The sequence below is a fragment of the Artemia sp. Qi Xiang Cuo genome, chromosome 2 (assembly GCF_049724085.1).
Source record: "Artemia sp. Qi Xiang Cuo chromosome 2, ASM4972408v1, whole genome shotgun sequence".
Taxonomy (NCBI): Eukaryota; Metazoa; Arthropoda; class Branchiopoda; order Anostraca; family Artemiidae; genus Artemia; species Artemia sp. Qi Xiang Cuo.
In genome coordinates this window covers 38,084,470-38,102,221 of record NC_142795.1, presented here as the reverse complement: position 1 = coordinate 38,102,221, position 17,752 = coordinate 38,084,470, and the positions used below count along the sequence as shown (strand labels likewise).

The following is a 17,752-nucleotide window of genomic DNA, read 5'->3' as shown; positions in this document are numbered from 1 at the left end:
TCAAAATTCAAGGGTCAAATTTCAAGGGGCTCTGACAAAAACATAGTTGTCGAATTTATGAATACTTTCTCAACAATGAGGGATTTTGATGATTATTATTTCTAATAATATTTCACATGAAAAAAAAACATTTAAAAAAGTTTTTTTAATTGTAGTTTTACTGATTTTATGCTAGATTTTTCCATCATCTGAGGAACTGCCGCTTGGCATCATGCTATGTTCATATTTTTAAGCATTTGACTTGTTTGATCACAACACCCTAATTCATTTATCACTGAATAAATTTGAAGTACCCACCCTCTCTTAGTAAATTTTACATATGTTTCTTTCAAATTGATCCCAAGCTGTAAAACACAAATATTCTCTCTGAACCCCTCCCTAATTAGTACGGAATTCCTATCCACCCAAAATACTAATGAAACATGTTAAACTGCTCAGTGTTACAAACTTCTAATAATCTTAAGTAGAACATACATATTTCAAGAATTCTAGACTTCCCAGACAAAGGATAGTCAAAACTAAATTTTTTAAAGTGGATTAAACTGGTAGATTAACTGTGAAATGGCCAAATGTTGACAACACTTTAACTGTGAACAACAAAGAAATCTTTGCTGGACCATTAAAGCTGAGACACAGTGGACTATTCCAGATAGCGTTTATAAAGAGACCTATATCACACTATTATATCACGCATTATGTTATAGAGACCTAGATCACAGGATTTCACTTCATATGATTATCCAATTTCATCCCTGTACACGAGGCAATTTTTTCAGTTTTTTGTTTCCACTATCTGAATAGTGTTTTATACATTTACACATTTAAAAAAGTTGAAGAGAAACAAAGAAATAAAGTAAAAAGAGTAGGCATGTCAAATCCACTAGGATCTGCCCACAAGTATTTCCCAAGTATTTTGACACGTGTTGAATTTACTCCTTTTTAGTGTAATTTACTCTGCTTGTCTCGTATAAAAGTGGGTTATAAATAAATTATTATTATTATTATTATTATTATTATTAGGTTCCAACTTACATTGAAAACAGGTAACTTTTTTGTTCTGTCGAATTTGTTGGTGAAAACTCTCCAATTTAATATAATTGAAGTTTTGGACCCTTCTCTGATAAAACTTCAAACTTCTAATCAAACAGTTAGATTTATAGACATTTTTTCTACATACTGAAATCCTTTTCAAACCAAAAGTCTTTAAATTAAGCCCTCTGGAGTAGAAAAAGTGGTTGTTTACAAAAACTGTTGAATCATTGGCACCTTTACCCATAGGACACATTTACAAATATGAAAAAGTCCCTCTAGAAATGGCATGCAATCAGCATTAAAATTAACATGAATATTTATGAAGCAACCATCCAATCTATTGTTTTGTTTGCATATAAAACCTGGCCTTGGAGGGCAAAGAAATTTGCTCCCTAGAAGTATTTATCATCTTTGTTTGAGACATATTATAAAAGTCATTGAATGGTCTTGAATATCAAGTGCTGAAGTGCAAATGTAACGCCCCAAAAATACCTCATCTCAGTAACAACAGAAAAAAATAACAAATGAAATTCCTAGTACATTTACTATGATGGCAAACCACAAATATATCCTGCAATAACCTTGCTTGTGGCCTCCTTCCAACTTGGAAAAAGAAACCTGGTAACCAGTTGAAGAATCTCTAGCAAACATTCATTCAGTAGCTACTTACATCCTTGTACTGGGATTCTGCTGACACTGGTACCATTTGGATAATGATTGGGCAAAGAATACAGAAGAGGCTGCTACAGACAGATTTTATTGGACAACATCAGTCATTCCATTGTCTGTTTGTGTTGAACAGGATGGCTTTTCATCCGGTTTTTGCTGAAAGTAAAGTAAGTAGCCTAAAGGTAAAAGATTACAAATTAAAGCAGTGTCAAATAGTATGCTATTATGATAATACCTAAAATACCTTCAGTGAACTCTGAAAAGTACATCAGATCCATAAAATATAGACAGGCTGTGTTTTTCATTGCAGAACCCTCTGTATTTCAATGGTTGAAAGCATCTCCAAGGACATTTTAGTCTTTAAATGACACTAAAAGACATTTTTGTTGCAGAAAAAAACACTATTGGTAAAAAATGTCCAGCAGCTCTGGCTAGTAGCATTTCTGCCTTTAACAAATACAGATTTATTTTTTCTTAGCAGATGTAAATAGGGTCTTTGTTTTTGAATTAATTGAAAAAAAAAACTTTCTGAGAGAGAAGTTTTCTAAAGAAAAGTTAAGGCCATATTAAACTTAAGATCAGAAGAAATAAAAACCTACAATTACTAAAACTCAAAACGACCAGAAGTTAAGTTACTATTAAAGAACAAATGAAACCAAAAACAAACAGAAATTAAATAAACAATCATAGAAAAAAAAACACACAACAGGTAGTAATATAAATGAATAAATAAATCTTAAGACGAGTAAAGCTTAAGTTGAATATCCAAATTAAATTTGAAACAGACAAAAATATTTTGCTATTGAAGTATAAATGAAACCCAAAACGAACATTAATCATAAATCATAGCAAACAAACATACAATAGGTACTAATATAAATGAGTAAATAAATCTTAAAACGAGTGAAACTTGATTGAATATGCAAATCCAGCTGGAAACAAACACAAATCTCTACAAACAAGAGTTTGGGTATTGCCTCCTTCTCGAGCTATTCTAAAAGTCTAAAACCTACTGCCTCATTGGCACTTTGCTGAAAACTATGTGTCTTTAACAGTCTCGGAAAGTACAAATAAGATCAAACTGAATGTTTGATATATAATGCTATTAATTTTAGAAAGATCATCAGTTCAAGATTTTATTTCACTGTAATTTATTTTCATATTCAATGCTGCAATAACCTGAGAAGAAAGTATTTGTAATATAGCCCGTTTTCAGTGAAGCACCAACGACATAGCAGGCTTTAGACTTTTACAGTTAGGAAAGGGAACAGTATCCAAACTCTTGTTTGTGAAGCTATATTTTTCCTGAACAGTCTTGGAAAGAACTAATAAAATTAAACTGAATATTAGATATATAATGATATTAATTGCTGAAAGCTCATCAGTTCAAAACTTAATTTTACTGTAATTTTTATGTTTATTTTCAATGTTGTACTAAGTACGAAAGAAAATATTTGTAGCATAATCTGCTTTCAGTAAAGCGCCAATGATGCAGTAGGTTTTAGACTTTCAAGGAGGCACACTTGTGCCTCTTTAAAGAGGCGACCCACCACAATGTTAAGCGATTTCCGGTCCTAGCGGTCGCAGAGAGACAGCGGTGATCGCATTTTGTAGCCCCATTTACAACTAAGAAACGTGCAAAATTTCACCCCCCTCCGACTTTATCTTTATGGGTAAAAGTGGGCCGGAAGTTTCGACCCTCCGACCACAGCCCCCCTTTAACGTTGTCCGATTGGGCTTTCCTAGAATTTAGAGGTTAAGCTTTCCTAGGGCCCGAGAGCTTATCCTCGAAATTTCAGCTCAATCCGATCACTCCTTCCCTGTTTTCCAAAAAACAAATATAGCCACTTAAAGTTCATTTCGCTTTTTTTTTATCAGCCACGCCTACAGGCCACAGTTGGCAACGGATCCGGGTGAATGAGGACTCATTCGAAGCGGAATTCGACCTGTTAGGGCCTTTTGATATTTTCAGAGCGAAAAAATTATCCCCCGAATTTACATTAACGAAAAACCTCGTTTTTCGATAAGAGCCCATGTTAAATTTTCCCATCACAGCCCCCCTTTAACGTTGTCCGATCTAGCTGAAATTTAGAAGATAAGCTTTCCTGGGGCCTGGGAGCTTATCCTCAAAATTTCAGCTCAATCCAATCCTTCCTTCCCTATTTTCCAAAAACCAAATATCAAGTTTTGTGGGGATTTGCTTGTGTCAAAAATAGATACGAGAGACTAAAATAATATAACAAGTGTCTCTGTGGTACAATGGTCGATGCTCCTGACTGTCAGGCGGAAGATCCGGGTTCGATTCCCTGTCAGAGAAATCTTTTTATATACGGAATTTAAAGTTTAAAAAAGAAACTCAGTTTCTTTTTTAAATCCTATCTATTAAATCCTTCGGCTCAATAAGTGTCACTAGAATAACCTCACAGTCGGCCTTCAGGTTACAGGTAAGTCTCCACTGTTTTGATAACATGCCGTATACCCGCATGCTCGAAGAAAAGTTGAAAAAAGAAAATCTTACTGTGCATTTGATTTGAGTATTTAGGTATTAAAAGCCTTAACACTCGAATTTTTAACAATAGAAGGTTTTGGCGACAGTAGCCCCCCAACATTGAAAACGGAAAAGATCAGCTAAATGTTATTAATTCACAACTAAGTATAAAAAATTACAAAACGGGCAGCCTATGTTTGAAAAAAAACACCATTTTATAAATAGTTACATAGCCTGAGTCACAAGTTCGAACCTTAAAACGTACCCCCAACTGCGCCTTCTAATTCCTGTACGTTTTAAGGTTCGAACTTGTGACTCAGCCTCTTTAACTCTTTAGAAAACGTAGTTTTTTTTCAAATAATTACAGTGAGAGAAGAATTTCCGAAAGAGAAGTTTTCTAAAGAAAAGTTAAGGCCATATTAAACTTAAGATCATAAGAAATAAAAACCTACAATTACTCAAACTCAAAACGACCAGAAGTTAAGTTACTATTAAAGAACAAATGAAACCAAAAACAAACAGAAATTAAATAAACAATCATAGAAAAGAATAACATACAACAGGTAGTAATATAAATGAATAAATAAATCTTAAGACGAGTAAAGCTTAAGTTGAATATGCAAATTAAACTTAAAACAGACAGAAATATTTTGCTATTGAAGTATAAATGAAACCCAAAACGAACATTAATCATAAATCATAGCAAACAAACATACAATAGGTACTAATATAAATGAGTAAATAAATCTTAAAACGAGTGAAACTTGATTGAATATGCAAATCCAGCTGGAAACAAACACAAATCTCTACAAACAAGAGTTTGGTTTTTGCCTCCTTCTCTAGCTATTCTAAAAGTCTAAAACCTACTGCCTCATTGGCACTTTGCTGAAAACTATGTGTCTTTAACAGTCTCGGAAAGTACAAATAAGATCAAACTGAATGTTTGATATATAATGCTATTAATTTTAAGAAAATCATCAGTTCAAGATTTTATTTCACTGTAATTTATTTTCATATTCAATGCTGCAATAACCTGAAAAGAAAGTATTTGTAATATAGCTCGTTTTCAGTGAAGCACCAACGACATAGCAGGCTTTAGACTTTCACAGTTAGGAAAGGGAACAGTATCCAAACTCTTGTTTGTGAAGCTATATTTGTCCTGAACAGTCTTGGAAAGAACTCATAAAATTAAACTGAATATTTGACATATAATGATATTAATTGCTGAAAGCTCATTAGATCAAAACTTAATTTTACTGTAATTTCTATGTTTATTTTCAATGTTATAATAAGTACAAACGAAAATATTTGTAGCATAATTCGCTTTCAGTAAAGGGCCAATGATGCACTGGGTTTTAGAATTGTACAGTGAAAGAAGGAGGCAAAACGCAAACTCTTGTTTGTAGAGATTTTTGTTCGTTTCAAGCTTGATTTGGATATTCAATTTAAGTTTCATTCGTTTTAAGGTTTATTTATTCATTCATATTAGTACCTATTGTATGTTTGTTTGCTGTGATTGTTAATTTAATTTCTGTTTGTTTTGGGTTTCACTTACACTTCAATAGCAAAATATTTTTGTTTGTTTTAAGATAGGTTTGCATATTAAGCTTTACTCGTTTTAAGATTTATTTACTCATTTATATTACTACCTGTCGTATGTTTTTTTTTGCTATGGTTGTTTATTTAATTTGTGTTCGTTTTGGGTTTCATTTATTCTTTAATAGTAATTTCCGGTCGTTTAGAGTTTTAGTAATTGTAGGTTTTTATTTCTTCTGATCTTAAGTTTATCATGACCTTTACATTTTTTAGGAAACTTCTTTTACGGAAAGTTTTTTTTTAATAATTTCTGTTCGTTTTTTATTTCCAAAGTTTCAAGTTTTATCACAATTCCCTATTTCAAAATAATTTTTTATTCCAAAATAAATAAGCAGTTTTGGCAAGAACTAATAAAATGAAACTGAATATTGGATATATAATGATATTAATTGCAGAAATCTCACCAGCTCAAGATTTTTGTTTCACCCAGGGCTGCATTTAAAGCTTTGACACTTCTAGGCCCAAGCGTTTTTGCTGCTCCATTTTTGCAAGATTTCCGGGGAAATCCTCAAAATTTTGGGAATAGTGAAATCAGTAAGGCCTAGTGGGCCTATTGGTAAATCTTGATCTGGTTTCACTGCCATTTTCATTTTATTTTCAATGTTGTAATAAGCACAAAAGAAAAAATTTGTAGTATAATTGGTTTTAGTAAAGAGCGAAATACGCAGTAAGCCTTATGCTTTTACCGTTAGGGAGGCTTTGTGCAATCCTGGGCCCATCTTGGTCACAACATGGTTTTCAGCACTTGGCGATGCTCTTCTATCAACAAGAGTCGAAATCCAGCACAGACAATTTCAAGCCTATCACCTCCATCTCATTGTATGCCTACAAATATTATGCTACAACAGTGAGGCAACCCAAAGTAGATAAATCAGCTAGGAAGAGGTTTTTCAGCCTGAAAACGTCCGTCAAAACAGACTAAGCCCAGAAGAATCATCCATTAATCTGAATCCCGTGCCAATGCTGTGTTGTTAACTAGGCTATAATTTCCTTGGCTATAATTTATAAAAATTTTAAATCTGAATTTGGCACAATAAAAATTTAAAAACTTTCCTGAAAACATGAATTTCAACACAAATTGTTAAAAACATAATAGAATTGGAATATAAATTCCTTTGATGCTGCTTGGATTAAAATTTGTGTATATGGAAACCATAATTTAGTTTTCCAATTCAAGTTTCAAATGTCTTCAACTAGCCTATAAGTTAAATGTTTGACTTCAAAGAGAGGCAAATTCACTTATAACTTTTTAAAATCCATTTCATTGGTTACTTTGTGCTCTATGGACAGTAAGGCAAGGCTTGAAAATATGAGGCTTTGTCTTAACAAGGATCTAAGCATCCTAGTTGTACTTGTACTGTAGATTGGTTGATAATTTTTTTTTTATTACAAACTGATAATATTTTTTTCGTCGTATATTTGCATGTTTTTGGGTCTCTTTAAAGAGGCTCAAGAGTGGAGCTTTATTGCTAAGGGCTTGCAATAGACGGATTTGGCACCCCTATTTTCTGACTTCATAGTGGTCTGTAGGATTCATTGGTTTTTCAACACCTCTAGGGGCTTGATGTGGCGCCCCTAGGATCGTACTGTCCATTGTGGTCCCTGGGACAACATGAAAAGGGACATTAAAGGCTGTTTTCCATTATTTAGGAAATGATTCAGAGCAAAAACTTAACGGAAACGAAGATGATCAAGGTCCAATTAGCTCAGCACAACAGCATTTTTTGCAATATTTAAGATTTGCTCACATGAAAGCTCTGCGAAATCCAAGGAATTTTGGGTGTGAGCAGTCTTAATCTGTTGAGTATTGCCTGCATGCAACAAGAGAGGTTGAAAGCTCAAGCCTTACTGAAAGTGTTAGAAATTGATTAGAGCTTTACCAAGAGCCTATACTTCTACCTTAACTACTATTTCTATCAAGCTTGAAAGGAGGAAATGATATAACTTTTTGACAATGATAAAGCCCTTTTGACCTCCCTCCATTAGAATTTTCACAAGGTACATTGAAGATTGATGACAAGAATTTCTTGGTATATCAGTCAAAATTTTTGGATTACTGCACCTGCAACGTTATGTGTTTGAAGAAATTTTTATTTTTCTCACCCACTCTGAGAATTATATCTCGTGTTCACATATTTTTATTTTGCTCTGACTGCCTTCTATTAGTGAAAGTTTTTACAGGGTTTTTTGCTGCTAAGTACCTATATCTGCTTTAGATTGGAGGTTTCAGAGCTACAACAGCCACATTGTTATAACTGGTTGCACATCCCCCTAAATTCTACAAAGGGTTATTTTAAAGTAACAAATTTATAATTGCTGACCATTCATTTTATCAAAAATGAAAATCGACTATTGCAATTAGCAAAATTCCAAAAAATATTTCGCATAAGCATGTCTGTCTAGAAGAGCTTCAGCACCCTAGTCCTTCCTGATTACATCTAGTGAGATTATGTTCCAACTTTACTATATATTTGATTTTAGGCTTACAAGATCCTACTCCTGTCCAGAAACATTGCATTCCAACAATTCTTAGTGGCAAAGATGTCATAGCCTGTGCAAAGACTGGCAGTGGGAAAACTCTTGCGTTTGCTCTTCCCATATTACAGAAGCTCAATGAAGATCCTTTCGGTATTTTTGCTCTTATTCTAACCCCTACGCGAGAATTGGCCTATCAAATAGCTGACCAGTTTAGAATTATTGGCAAGTCAATTGGACTGAAGGATTGCGTTGTTGTTGGTGGAATGGATATGGTTGCCCAATCAATTGAGTTATCAAAGCATCCGCATATTGTTGTTGCAACCCCTGGAAGGTGTGTAGCTTTTGTTTAAATTGCTTGATGAAAAAAAGATTAGTTGTTTTTTGTGACTGTTAAATAAACAAATGAAAGTAATGACCAATATTAAAACTTAAAACGAGCTGAAATTATTCTTTATAATATTTTAATTTCCAATCAAATGAACTCCCTCTGAAGTTTGTACGAGCAGCCCTTCCATCAGAATCATTCATGCCCCCTGGGCATACCTTACAACGCCTGCCCCTGGGCCCCTAGGGGTTTGTGTCAACCCCGGAGTTTTTGTTATCTGACCTTCGAGCTATTTTAAAAATCTTTATCGGATGCATTTAGGGGAAAAAGACGTAGGGGGCTAGTTGCCCTCTGATCACTTTCGACTCTTAAAAAGGGCGGGAGAACTTCCTATTCCAATCAAATGAGCTCCCTCTACAGTTTATATAACCATCCATTCCATATGAAGTGCCTCCGGGGGAAAACAATATCGGAGCCTTATGGCCTTAAAGGTTGGTGGGGGGGGGGCTATTTGCCATTGGATCACTTTTGACGCCCAGGACATAGCTTATAACACTTCATCTGGGCTTTGGGAGTTGTGTCGACCCTGAGCTTTTGTTATTTGATCTTTAAACTATTTTGAACAAAATGGGTATCTCAAAATGGGTATCTCAAAATGTTGATCAGATGCAATTGGGGAATAAAGAGCCTTGGGGGGAGGCTAGTTGCCCTCCGATCACTCTTGACTGTTAAAAAGGGCTCAATAAATTTCGATTTACAATCAAACGAGCCTCCTCCAAAGTTTATACTACCATCCTTTCCATAAAATCCTTATATACACCAAGGATATAACAAACAACGTTTGCCCCCAGGCTCTAAAGAGCCTTGGGGGGGGGGGCTTGTTGCACTTCTGATCACTCTTGGCTCTTAAAAAAGGCTCTATAAATTCCGATTTACAATCAAATGAGCCCCCTCCGAAGTCTATACGACCATCAATCGATAAAAACCTCATATACCCCCGGGGTATAATTTGTAACACTTGCCGCTTGGATCGGGGGGGGGGGCTGTGTTATCCCTGGAGTTTTTGTTGTATGATTTTTAGTATATTTTGAACCAAATGGCTATATAAAAAATTCAGTCGGACGCATTTGGGGAAAAGAGAGTTGGGGGGGGGGTAGTTGCCGTCGAATCACTTTTGACTCTTTAAGAGGGAATTAAAACTTTTAATTTCTAATCATTTGAGTCCCGTCCGAGGTTTATACGGCCGTTTCTTCTATAAAAGTTTTATATGCCTGCAGGGCTGCCCCCTATCTATTTTTGCTCTTTTAAAAGTGACCTAGAACATTCAATTTCCAATCAAATGAGCCCTCTCTGAAGTTTATGCTGGCATCCCATCCATAAGAACTATATAATGCCTCCCGGGCAGAACTAACCCACGGGCCCTGGAGGGTTGTGTTGACACCGGAGTTTTTGTTATCAGATCTTTGAACTATTTTTAACAAAATGGCTATCTAAAAATTTTTATTGGATGCATTTGGGGAAAAAAGGGCGGGGGGGGGGGCTAGTTGCCCTCTGATCACATTTGACTCTTGAAAAGGGCACTAGAACTTCCTATTTCCAATGGAATATGCCCCATGTGAAGTTTATATGAAAACCCCTTCGATATGAAGTGCCTCTGGGGAAAAAAATAATATAACATTGGAGCTGTATGGTCTGTTACTGTATGGTCTATTTCATCGGTAGAAGCTATTAAATAAAAAAACAAGTTTTTTAAACTGAAAGTAAGGAGCGACATTAAAACTTAAAACCAACAGAAATTATTCCGCATATGAAAGGGGCTGTCCCCTCCTCAACGCCTCGCTCTTTACGCTAATTTTTTTTATTGTTAAAAAAAAAGTTGTGAGAAAGAGTCAAACTTAAGCGTAAAGAGCGAGGCGTTGAGGAGGGGACAGCCCCTTTCATATACGGAATAACTTCTGTTCGTTCAAAGTTTTAATGCCGTTCCTTACTTTCAGTTAAAAAAACTTGTTTTTTGTTTAATTTCTGAATGTTTTGAATTAATGCAGCTTTGATTTTGGCTCACCGTACATGAATAATTAAAACGAAATTTGCGTATTAATTTTACTTTTTTTTGGCTTAATGGCTTTCTCGAAATTTCGATCTGACGTAACAACGAATTAACTTACGTAACGAACTTTTATATTCGTAAATTTTTATTACGTATCTTACGGGATTCGCCCCCTAGTCAATACCTCGCTATTTACGCTAAAGTTTAAATTCTGTTCCAACTCTTTAAGAATGACCCCTCAATCACAAAGGCCGTTAATTAGAATAAATAGCTCTGATGAAAGTACAAAAAAACTTTAGCGTAAAGAGCGAGGTAATGACTAGGTGGCGAACCCAATCATATACGTAATAATTTCTGTTCGTTTTAAGTTTTAATGTTGCTTCTTACTTTCAGTTGAAAAAATTGGTTTTCTTTATTTAATTTCTGATCGTTTTTTAAATAATGCTGGGAAATCCGGCGCCTTCTTCATAGCAATGTCCCTTCCCCCATTAAAACTTCCTCCGTAGAAAGAATCATCTCGTGAAACCCCAGATCCACCCCCAACTACCGGAGAAAATTGCCCCTGAAAACTTCTGTATACTTCCCAATAGCCAATACTATATGAAAACATTGGGCAGAGTTCATAACTTACAGTCCTTCCCCCGGGGACTGTGGGGATTAAGTCATTCTCAAAGACATATTTATTGTATTTTTTGACCATGCTGAACAAAATGGCTATCTAAAAATTTTGATCGGGTGACTTTGGGCAAAAAATGAGCGGGGGAGAGGGCCTAGTTGCCCTCCATTTTTTTTGGTCACTTCAAAAGTTCCCTTTTTTCGAAAATAAGGCATATTTTCTCAGGCACATAACTTTTGATGGGTAAGACTAAACTTGATGAAACCTATATATTTTAAATTAGCATAACAATCTGATTCTTTTGATGTATCTATTGGTTTCAAAATTCCGTTTTTTAGAGTTTCGGTTACTATTGAGCCGGGTCGCTCCTTACCTACAGTTCGTTACCACGAACTGTTTGATTATAAAACAGTGAACGCCTTTATTTACTGGTTGTTCTTTGATTGCACCTTTAAATTTTGCCTCGGTTTGTCTTTTGTCTTTATGGAAAACGTAAGACCAAACCTCTGTTTTTTTAAACAAAGGCATAAAAAGCATTGATGTCCTCATCATGTCAAAATCCCAAAACCAATCATCATCACTATCATTTTGGAAATGCGATATTTCTTTCTTCTTTATTTTTTCTGATTTGATTGTCCAAGTTGTTTATTTTCACCCATCGTGAATTTACATAGTTTGGGTCACTTTTTTTATGCTATGAATGATGCCACTGAAATGATATTATGATGTGAGTGATTTTTAATATGACCTCTTTTATGGCAGTTACATGTATGAAGACTTTTATATAAGTACATAACATCATTACAGTGCTGATGTATGTAAATATGATGTCACTCAAGTGAATCTGTTTTTCCGAAATTAAGGCTCTTGTTGAATTTTCTCAAATTTGTGACGTATATAGCCTCCTGGGACCTGATGTCCAACCGGTTGTATATTCGTTTACGAATTTTTATCATCCAATCTACTGCAAATCGGGACTTAAAGATTGTCTCCTTTTCTGCAAGAGACGTTTTCTGCCGTCTGTGATTTTTTCAGTCCAGTAACAGTAATGGAGGCCGAACCAGGAGCAAGTGAAATAAAGAAAATCAACTTACGAAAAAGGTCAAAAGGTAAGAAATTAGATAAAAAATATAAAGAGATAGGCTAGACGATAGAAAAAAAAATCAGGCGATATACCCTAAGACCGAAGCATTGACAGGTTTGATTTTTAACGCATTTACTGTTATTGCTGCCATCTGGCAGAAGGACTTTCAGTCTTGTACAATGGGTTGTACATTCGGTCTTACCTATAGAAGTCCAACGGGTTGGAGGTTTTACTTTTATTATTTCAACTTTATTTAAGATGTCTGTTATTTTTATTTTTTAACCTATTAAATTTTAAACATAGTTTTTAAGTAGTTGTTTCTTTTTGCTGCTCAGTATAGCCAAATGTAACAATGCAATAACATTATTTCTTGGGCTTAGTGCTGTGGTCGGTTATTAGTAGTCAATTATCACAGAATGTCTGGTACCCCGTTTTAGTTCAATAATATTTAAGTGATTTGTGTTTATGGTGTGTATTTATTGCGGAGATCTATTTATATATATATATATATATATATATATATATATATATATATATATATATATATATATATATATATATATATATATATATATATATATATATATATATATATATGTGTGAATATGTTGATGTTGTATGTTTGAATTGGCTTTTGCTTCGTTTGATTTCGTTCTTATTTTATCCTTGGTTTTTTTTTGTTTTGATTTTGTTCTTATTCTTATTTTGTCCTTGATCTATTTATAATTTGGCGTTCTTATTTGATTTTTATTGGTTTTGTCGATACTTATCTCGTGCTATCGTTTTCTTTTCTTTAGCTTTTTTTTCATATTTTGCTCCGTCCTTTTCAAGTTTTGTAGACGGTTTTTTTATTTAAATAAATAAATAAATAAAATATTGATTAATTCTCTCTCTATAAATTCTAATTATTTATCTCTATATTCTTTACATCTTTTTTTTCTCAAAATTCTATTCTTATTAATAACTTTTTTTATTCAGTTTTCCGCCATTTCGGGTATTATTTTCACCACTTCTTCCATTTAAGCCTAACATTTTTTTTTCTTCAGTGAGGCTATTTAAATGGAGTTGTTGTATGTCTAAAGTTTCTTACTGTGAGGTCTAAAGCGCTAACGGTTTTTTCTTTTGCAGTATCCTTGGAAAAAGCCTTGTCCTTGCTTGAAACCAGCGATATCAGCAAATTGGAAGATAGCGGAGACGAAACCGACCCTGAGTGGTGTTTACCTGGCAACACATGTGCAACAGATGCAGAGGCAAGTGTCCTCTGATAGTGAAGAAGAGTCTCAAGGCTTTCTAGATCGGGCTAATCTCAATGACTTCTCAGTCCTATTCGACGAAGAAAATGTCGACATTCCACTAGCGCAGTATATTCCAGCATTTAAAACTGATTCCGTACCAACAAGTCGCCCAGGAAAAATTCGCCGCCACAACAAAATGTAGACCAGTTCAGATACCTTGAACGAGTATCATTCATACTTTCCAATGTACTCAGATTCAAGTCAACGGAAAAGCTGGAAGCCACTTCAATACTTTTTGAAGTACTTCCCTGGCTCATTTTTTTTAGAGACAATGGCTTTTGTAATGAATTGTCATTACCAGAAGCCCACAAACAAATCTTTACTCGCTAGTGCCTCTGAACTCAAGGTATTCTTTGGCATTTCGATTTTCATAAGTAACCTAAAGTTTTCTCGTTATTCTGGAGCAAGAAATTTCGAGTCCCTATCATCTGCGAGAAAATGCCTCGAGATTCAAGCTTAGACAGAATGTGAAGTTTTTTTTGCATGACGAGGTTGACGAGGATACCAAAAAATAATAATCGTCTTTGGAAAGTGCGGCCCTTGCTGAATTTTGTGCAATATGAGTGTCTAAAGCTTGAGTGAGAACAATTCGTTTGTATTAACGAGCAAATGATTCGCTTTGCTGGGCGATGCAGCCTGAAGCAGTACGTACCAAATAAGCCAAATCCTGTTGGCTTGAAGAACTTTTTTTTAGCAGGCTCATCATGTCTGGTGTATGATTTCGTAATCTATCAAAGAAAGACAACCTTTGGGCCAGAACTACAAGCTAAAGGTCTCAGTAGTGCCGCTGTGCTACACCTATGCCAAGATCTAAGTGAAGGTTCATATCTTTTCTTCGATAGGTACTTCACTAGCATATCTTTGCTTGAAAAATTATCAGAAAAGCGCATAAATACAACCGGCACACTCATGAAAAATCGACTTGTCGGTCTACCAGCGAAGACCGATCGTGAACTAAAGAGAACTGGACGTGGGACGTCCTTTACGTTCACGCGAGAAGATCGAGTTGTAGCTGTTTCCCAGTGGCACGACAACAAGCCCATTTTTCTAGCTTCAAGCTGCTATGGCAAAGAACCTGAGCTACCTGTGTCAAGATACAACAAGTCTGAAAGAAAATATTTAGATATCCCCAGTCCTCTTGTGGTAAGATAGTACTTCAAGAACATGGGCAGAGTCGATCTCTGTGACCGCATGGTGAGTTAGTACAGATTCAGCAGCAGGACAAAGAAGTGGCCAGTTCGAGTTCTTCAGCATTTCATTGTTTTGGCTCTTTCGAATGCCTGGCTACTCTAAAGGCAGGATTCAATCAAAGGGAACAAAACCTACGATCAGCTGATACACTTCAGATTTCAGATTGCTGAACATTTAGTTGAAGATCTTCGGCGATCAACCGAGGGCGACTTTAGCGAATGTGAAGACAATAATGATGAGGATAAACTGGAGCAGTCCGGACCGGAAAGGAAATGGAATGCAAAGCATCTATCTCGCTTCGACGCGACGCTGAAGAATTCGGCTCGATGCCGGATGCCTGGATGCGAAATGTCAACGAAAGTGTTCTGCGAAGCGTGTCAGGTCTATCTCTGCTTTCAGGTTGGCCAGCAAGTTCGAGAATGTTTTTCGGATTTCCATAAATGATAAAGGATGTTTTTGTGTGTTATGTACGTCGATCGTATGTTTTCTCATCGCATTTTGTAACTTGTATTTGAAAATTGCATGAAATTGAGTCCCAATATCCAACGGGTTTTACATCCCCCCCTCCGGCCCCCCAGGACGTAAAAAATAAAAATTTCATTCCATCGTCTTGTGCTATTTTTTTTATCGGTAAATTCCAAATTTCATATTCGCCCCTACCCAGGATTTACCCAGGACCCAGGAGGATAGATCGTTTTTAGGCCAGCAAACCCCAGGATTTCAATTCCCCCCCCCCCCCAAAAAAAAATATAGAGCTGTTTTTGAGAAAAAACATAGATAAATAAATATACAATAATTGCTTTTTTAAAGAGATAAGGTATATGACAAAAATATACAGTACAGGGAGTCGGCACACGGTAGACTTATATATGGATTCTCATTGTCGCTTATCTTCTAGCCCCAGAAAATTTGCTGTCTTTTCATACTGATGTCTATTCAAAGATATTTGATTATTAAAGCAAGTTCGACTTCTAAAAACCAATCTAATAAGCTTCAAACTTTTGGTTTTCTTTTTTAAGGTTTTTGAATTATTAAAATATATACAAATATTTGCGCAACTACCAGCAGCTGGGCGCCGGCACTCGGCACGAGGCAGGCTTCTTTATAGGGATTCTCATTGTCGCATGTCTTCTAACCGCAGACAATTTGCTGTCTTTTCATACTAAAGTCTTTTCAAAGATATTTGATTATTAAAGCAAGTTCGATTTCTAACAACGATATCAACTTAGTTTGAAACTTTTAGTTTTCTTTTTAAGGTTTTTGAATTGTTGTAATCCCTTGTTAAAAAATATACAAATATTTTTGAACTTACCAGTTTTTTTATTCTTTACGCAATTTAATGTCTTTTTGTACCATATCATTTCAAATATGTTCTATTATTTAATCAAGTCCAATTTCTAACAACGAATTCTAATAAGCTTCAAACTTTTGGTTTTATTTTTTAAGGTTTTTGATTTGTTATCTCTTATCAAAATATATACAAATATTTTTGCAATTACCAATTTTCATATATGGAATAGTTTCTGTTCGTTTTAAGTTTTAATGTCGCTACTTACTTTCAGCTGAAAAAAACTTGTTTTTTTTATTTAATTTCTGAACGTTTTTGAATTAATGCAGCTTTGATTTTGGCTCACCGTACATGAATAATTAAAACGAAATTCGCATATTAGTTTTCCTTTTTTTGGCTAAATGGCTTTCTCGAAATTTTGTTCTGACGTAACTTACGAATTAACTTACGTAACGAGTTTCCGTATTCGTATATTTTATTACGTATATTAGGGAATTCGTCCCCTAGTCAATACCTCGCTCTTTACGCTAAAGTTCGAATTTTGTTCGAATCACAAACCCCTGAATCACAAAGGCCGGTTAATTAGAAAAGGTAGCTCTTTTGAAAGTACTACAAAAACTTTAGCGGAAAGAGCGAAGCATTGACTAGGGGGCGAACCCCCTCATATAAGTAATCATTTCTGTTCGTTTTAAGTTTTAATGTTGCTCTTTACTTTCAGTTGAAAAAAACTTGTTTTTTTAAATTTAATTTCTGATCGTTTTTTAAATAATGCTGGGAAATCCGATGCACCCTTCATGGAAATGTCCCTTCTCCAAATGAAACATCCTCCATGTAAAGATCCTCCCCCGTAACCCCTACTTTGACCCCCCCCCAACCAGAAAAATTCCTCCTGAAAACGCCTGTATACTTCCCAATAACCAATACTATCATAGGCAGCGCGCTAGCGCTGCCTAAGTAAAGAACGATGTGGGCACAGTGTGTTTTTTTTCTCCATACCCGGGCACTTCGTATCGAAGGAGTTGTTGTAGAAACTTCGAAAAGGGCTCATTCTATTGGAAATTGGAGTGGCTAGTGCCATTTTTAATAGTCGAAAGTGATTGGAGAGCAACTAGGCCCCCCACGCTCATCATTCCCCCAAACATATCCAATCAAAATTTTGAGATAGACATTTTGTTCAGCGTAGTTGATTTCCAGATAGAAAATATCTTTTTGAGGAGGACACTCCCCCACAACCCTCCTGGCAAGGGTTTTAATTTATGCCCTGAGGGCATATAAGATCAATGTTGACACAATGTACAGTTTATTATTTTTTCTTTAAAGCAGGGCACTTAATATAGAAGGGGTCGGCGTAGAGACTTCAAAAGGGGTTCATTCGATTGGATATCGAGAATTCTAGTGCCCTTTTTAATAGTCTAAAGTGATTGGAGGGCAACTAGCCCCCCCCTCACGTCAGTCATTCCCCCAAACACATCCAATCGAAATTTTGAGATAGCCATTTTGTTCAGCGTAGTTGATTTCCAGATAGAAAATGTGTTTTTGAGGAGGACACTCCCCCACAATCCTCAGGGCAAGAGTTTTAAGTTATGCCCAGGGAGCATATAATGTTTTTATAGAAGGCGTTGTTGTAGAAACTTCAAAACAGC

The 17,752-nt window shown here is 35.4% G+C and overlaps 1 protein-coding gene across 1 annotated transcript in view; it reads left to right on the top strand.

Annotated features, from left to right (window-relative positions):
• The window catches only part of LOC148955200 (putative ATP-dependent RNA helicase DDX49), a 28,378-nt gene extending 19,750 nt beyond the window's left edge, over positions 1–8,628 (top strand). Inside the window, exon 2 of the mRNA XM_089108097.1 lies at positions 8,267–8,628. Coding sequence (XP_088964223.1) covers positions 8,267–8,613 — 347 coding nt within the window. The 3' untranslated portion in view covers positions 8,614–8,628. The remainder of the gene's footprint in view (positions 1–8,266) is intronic.
• Positions 8,629–17,752: the final 9,124 nt, after the last annotated feature.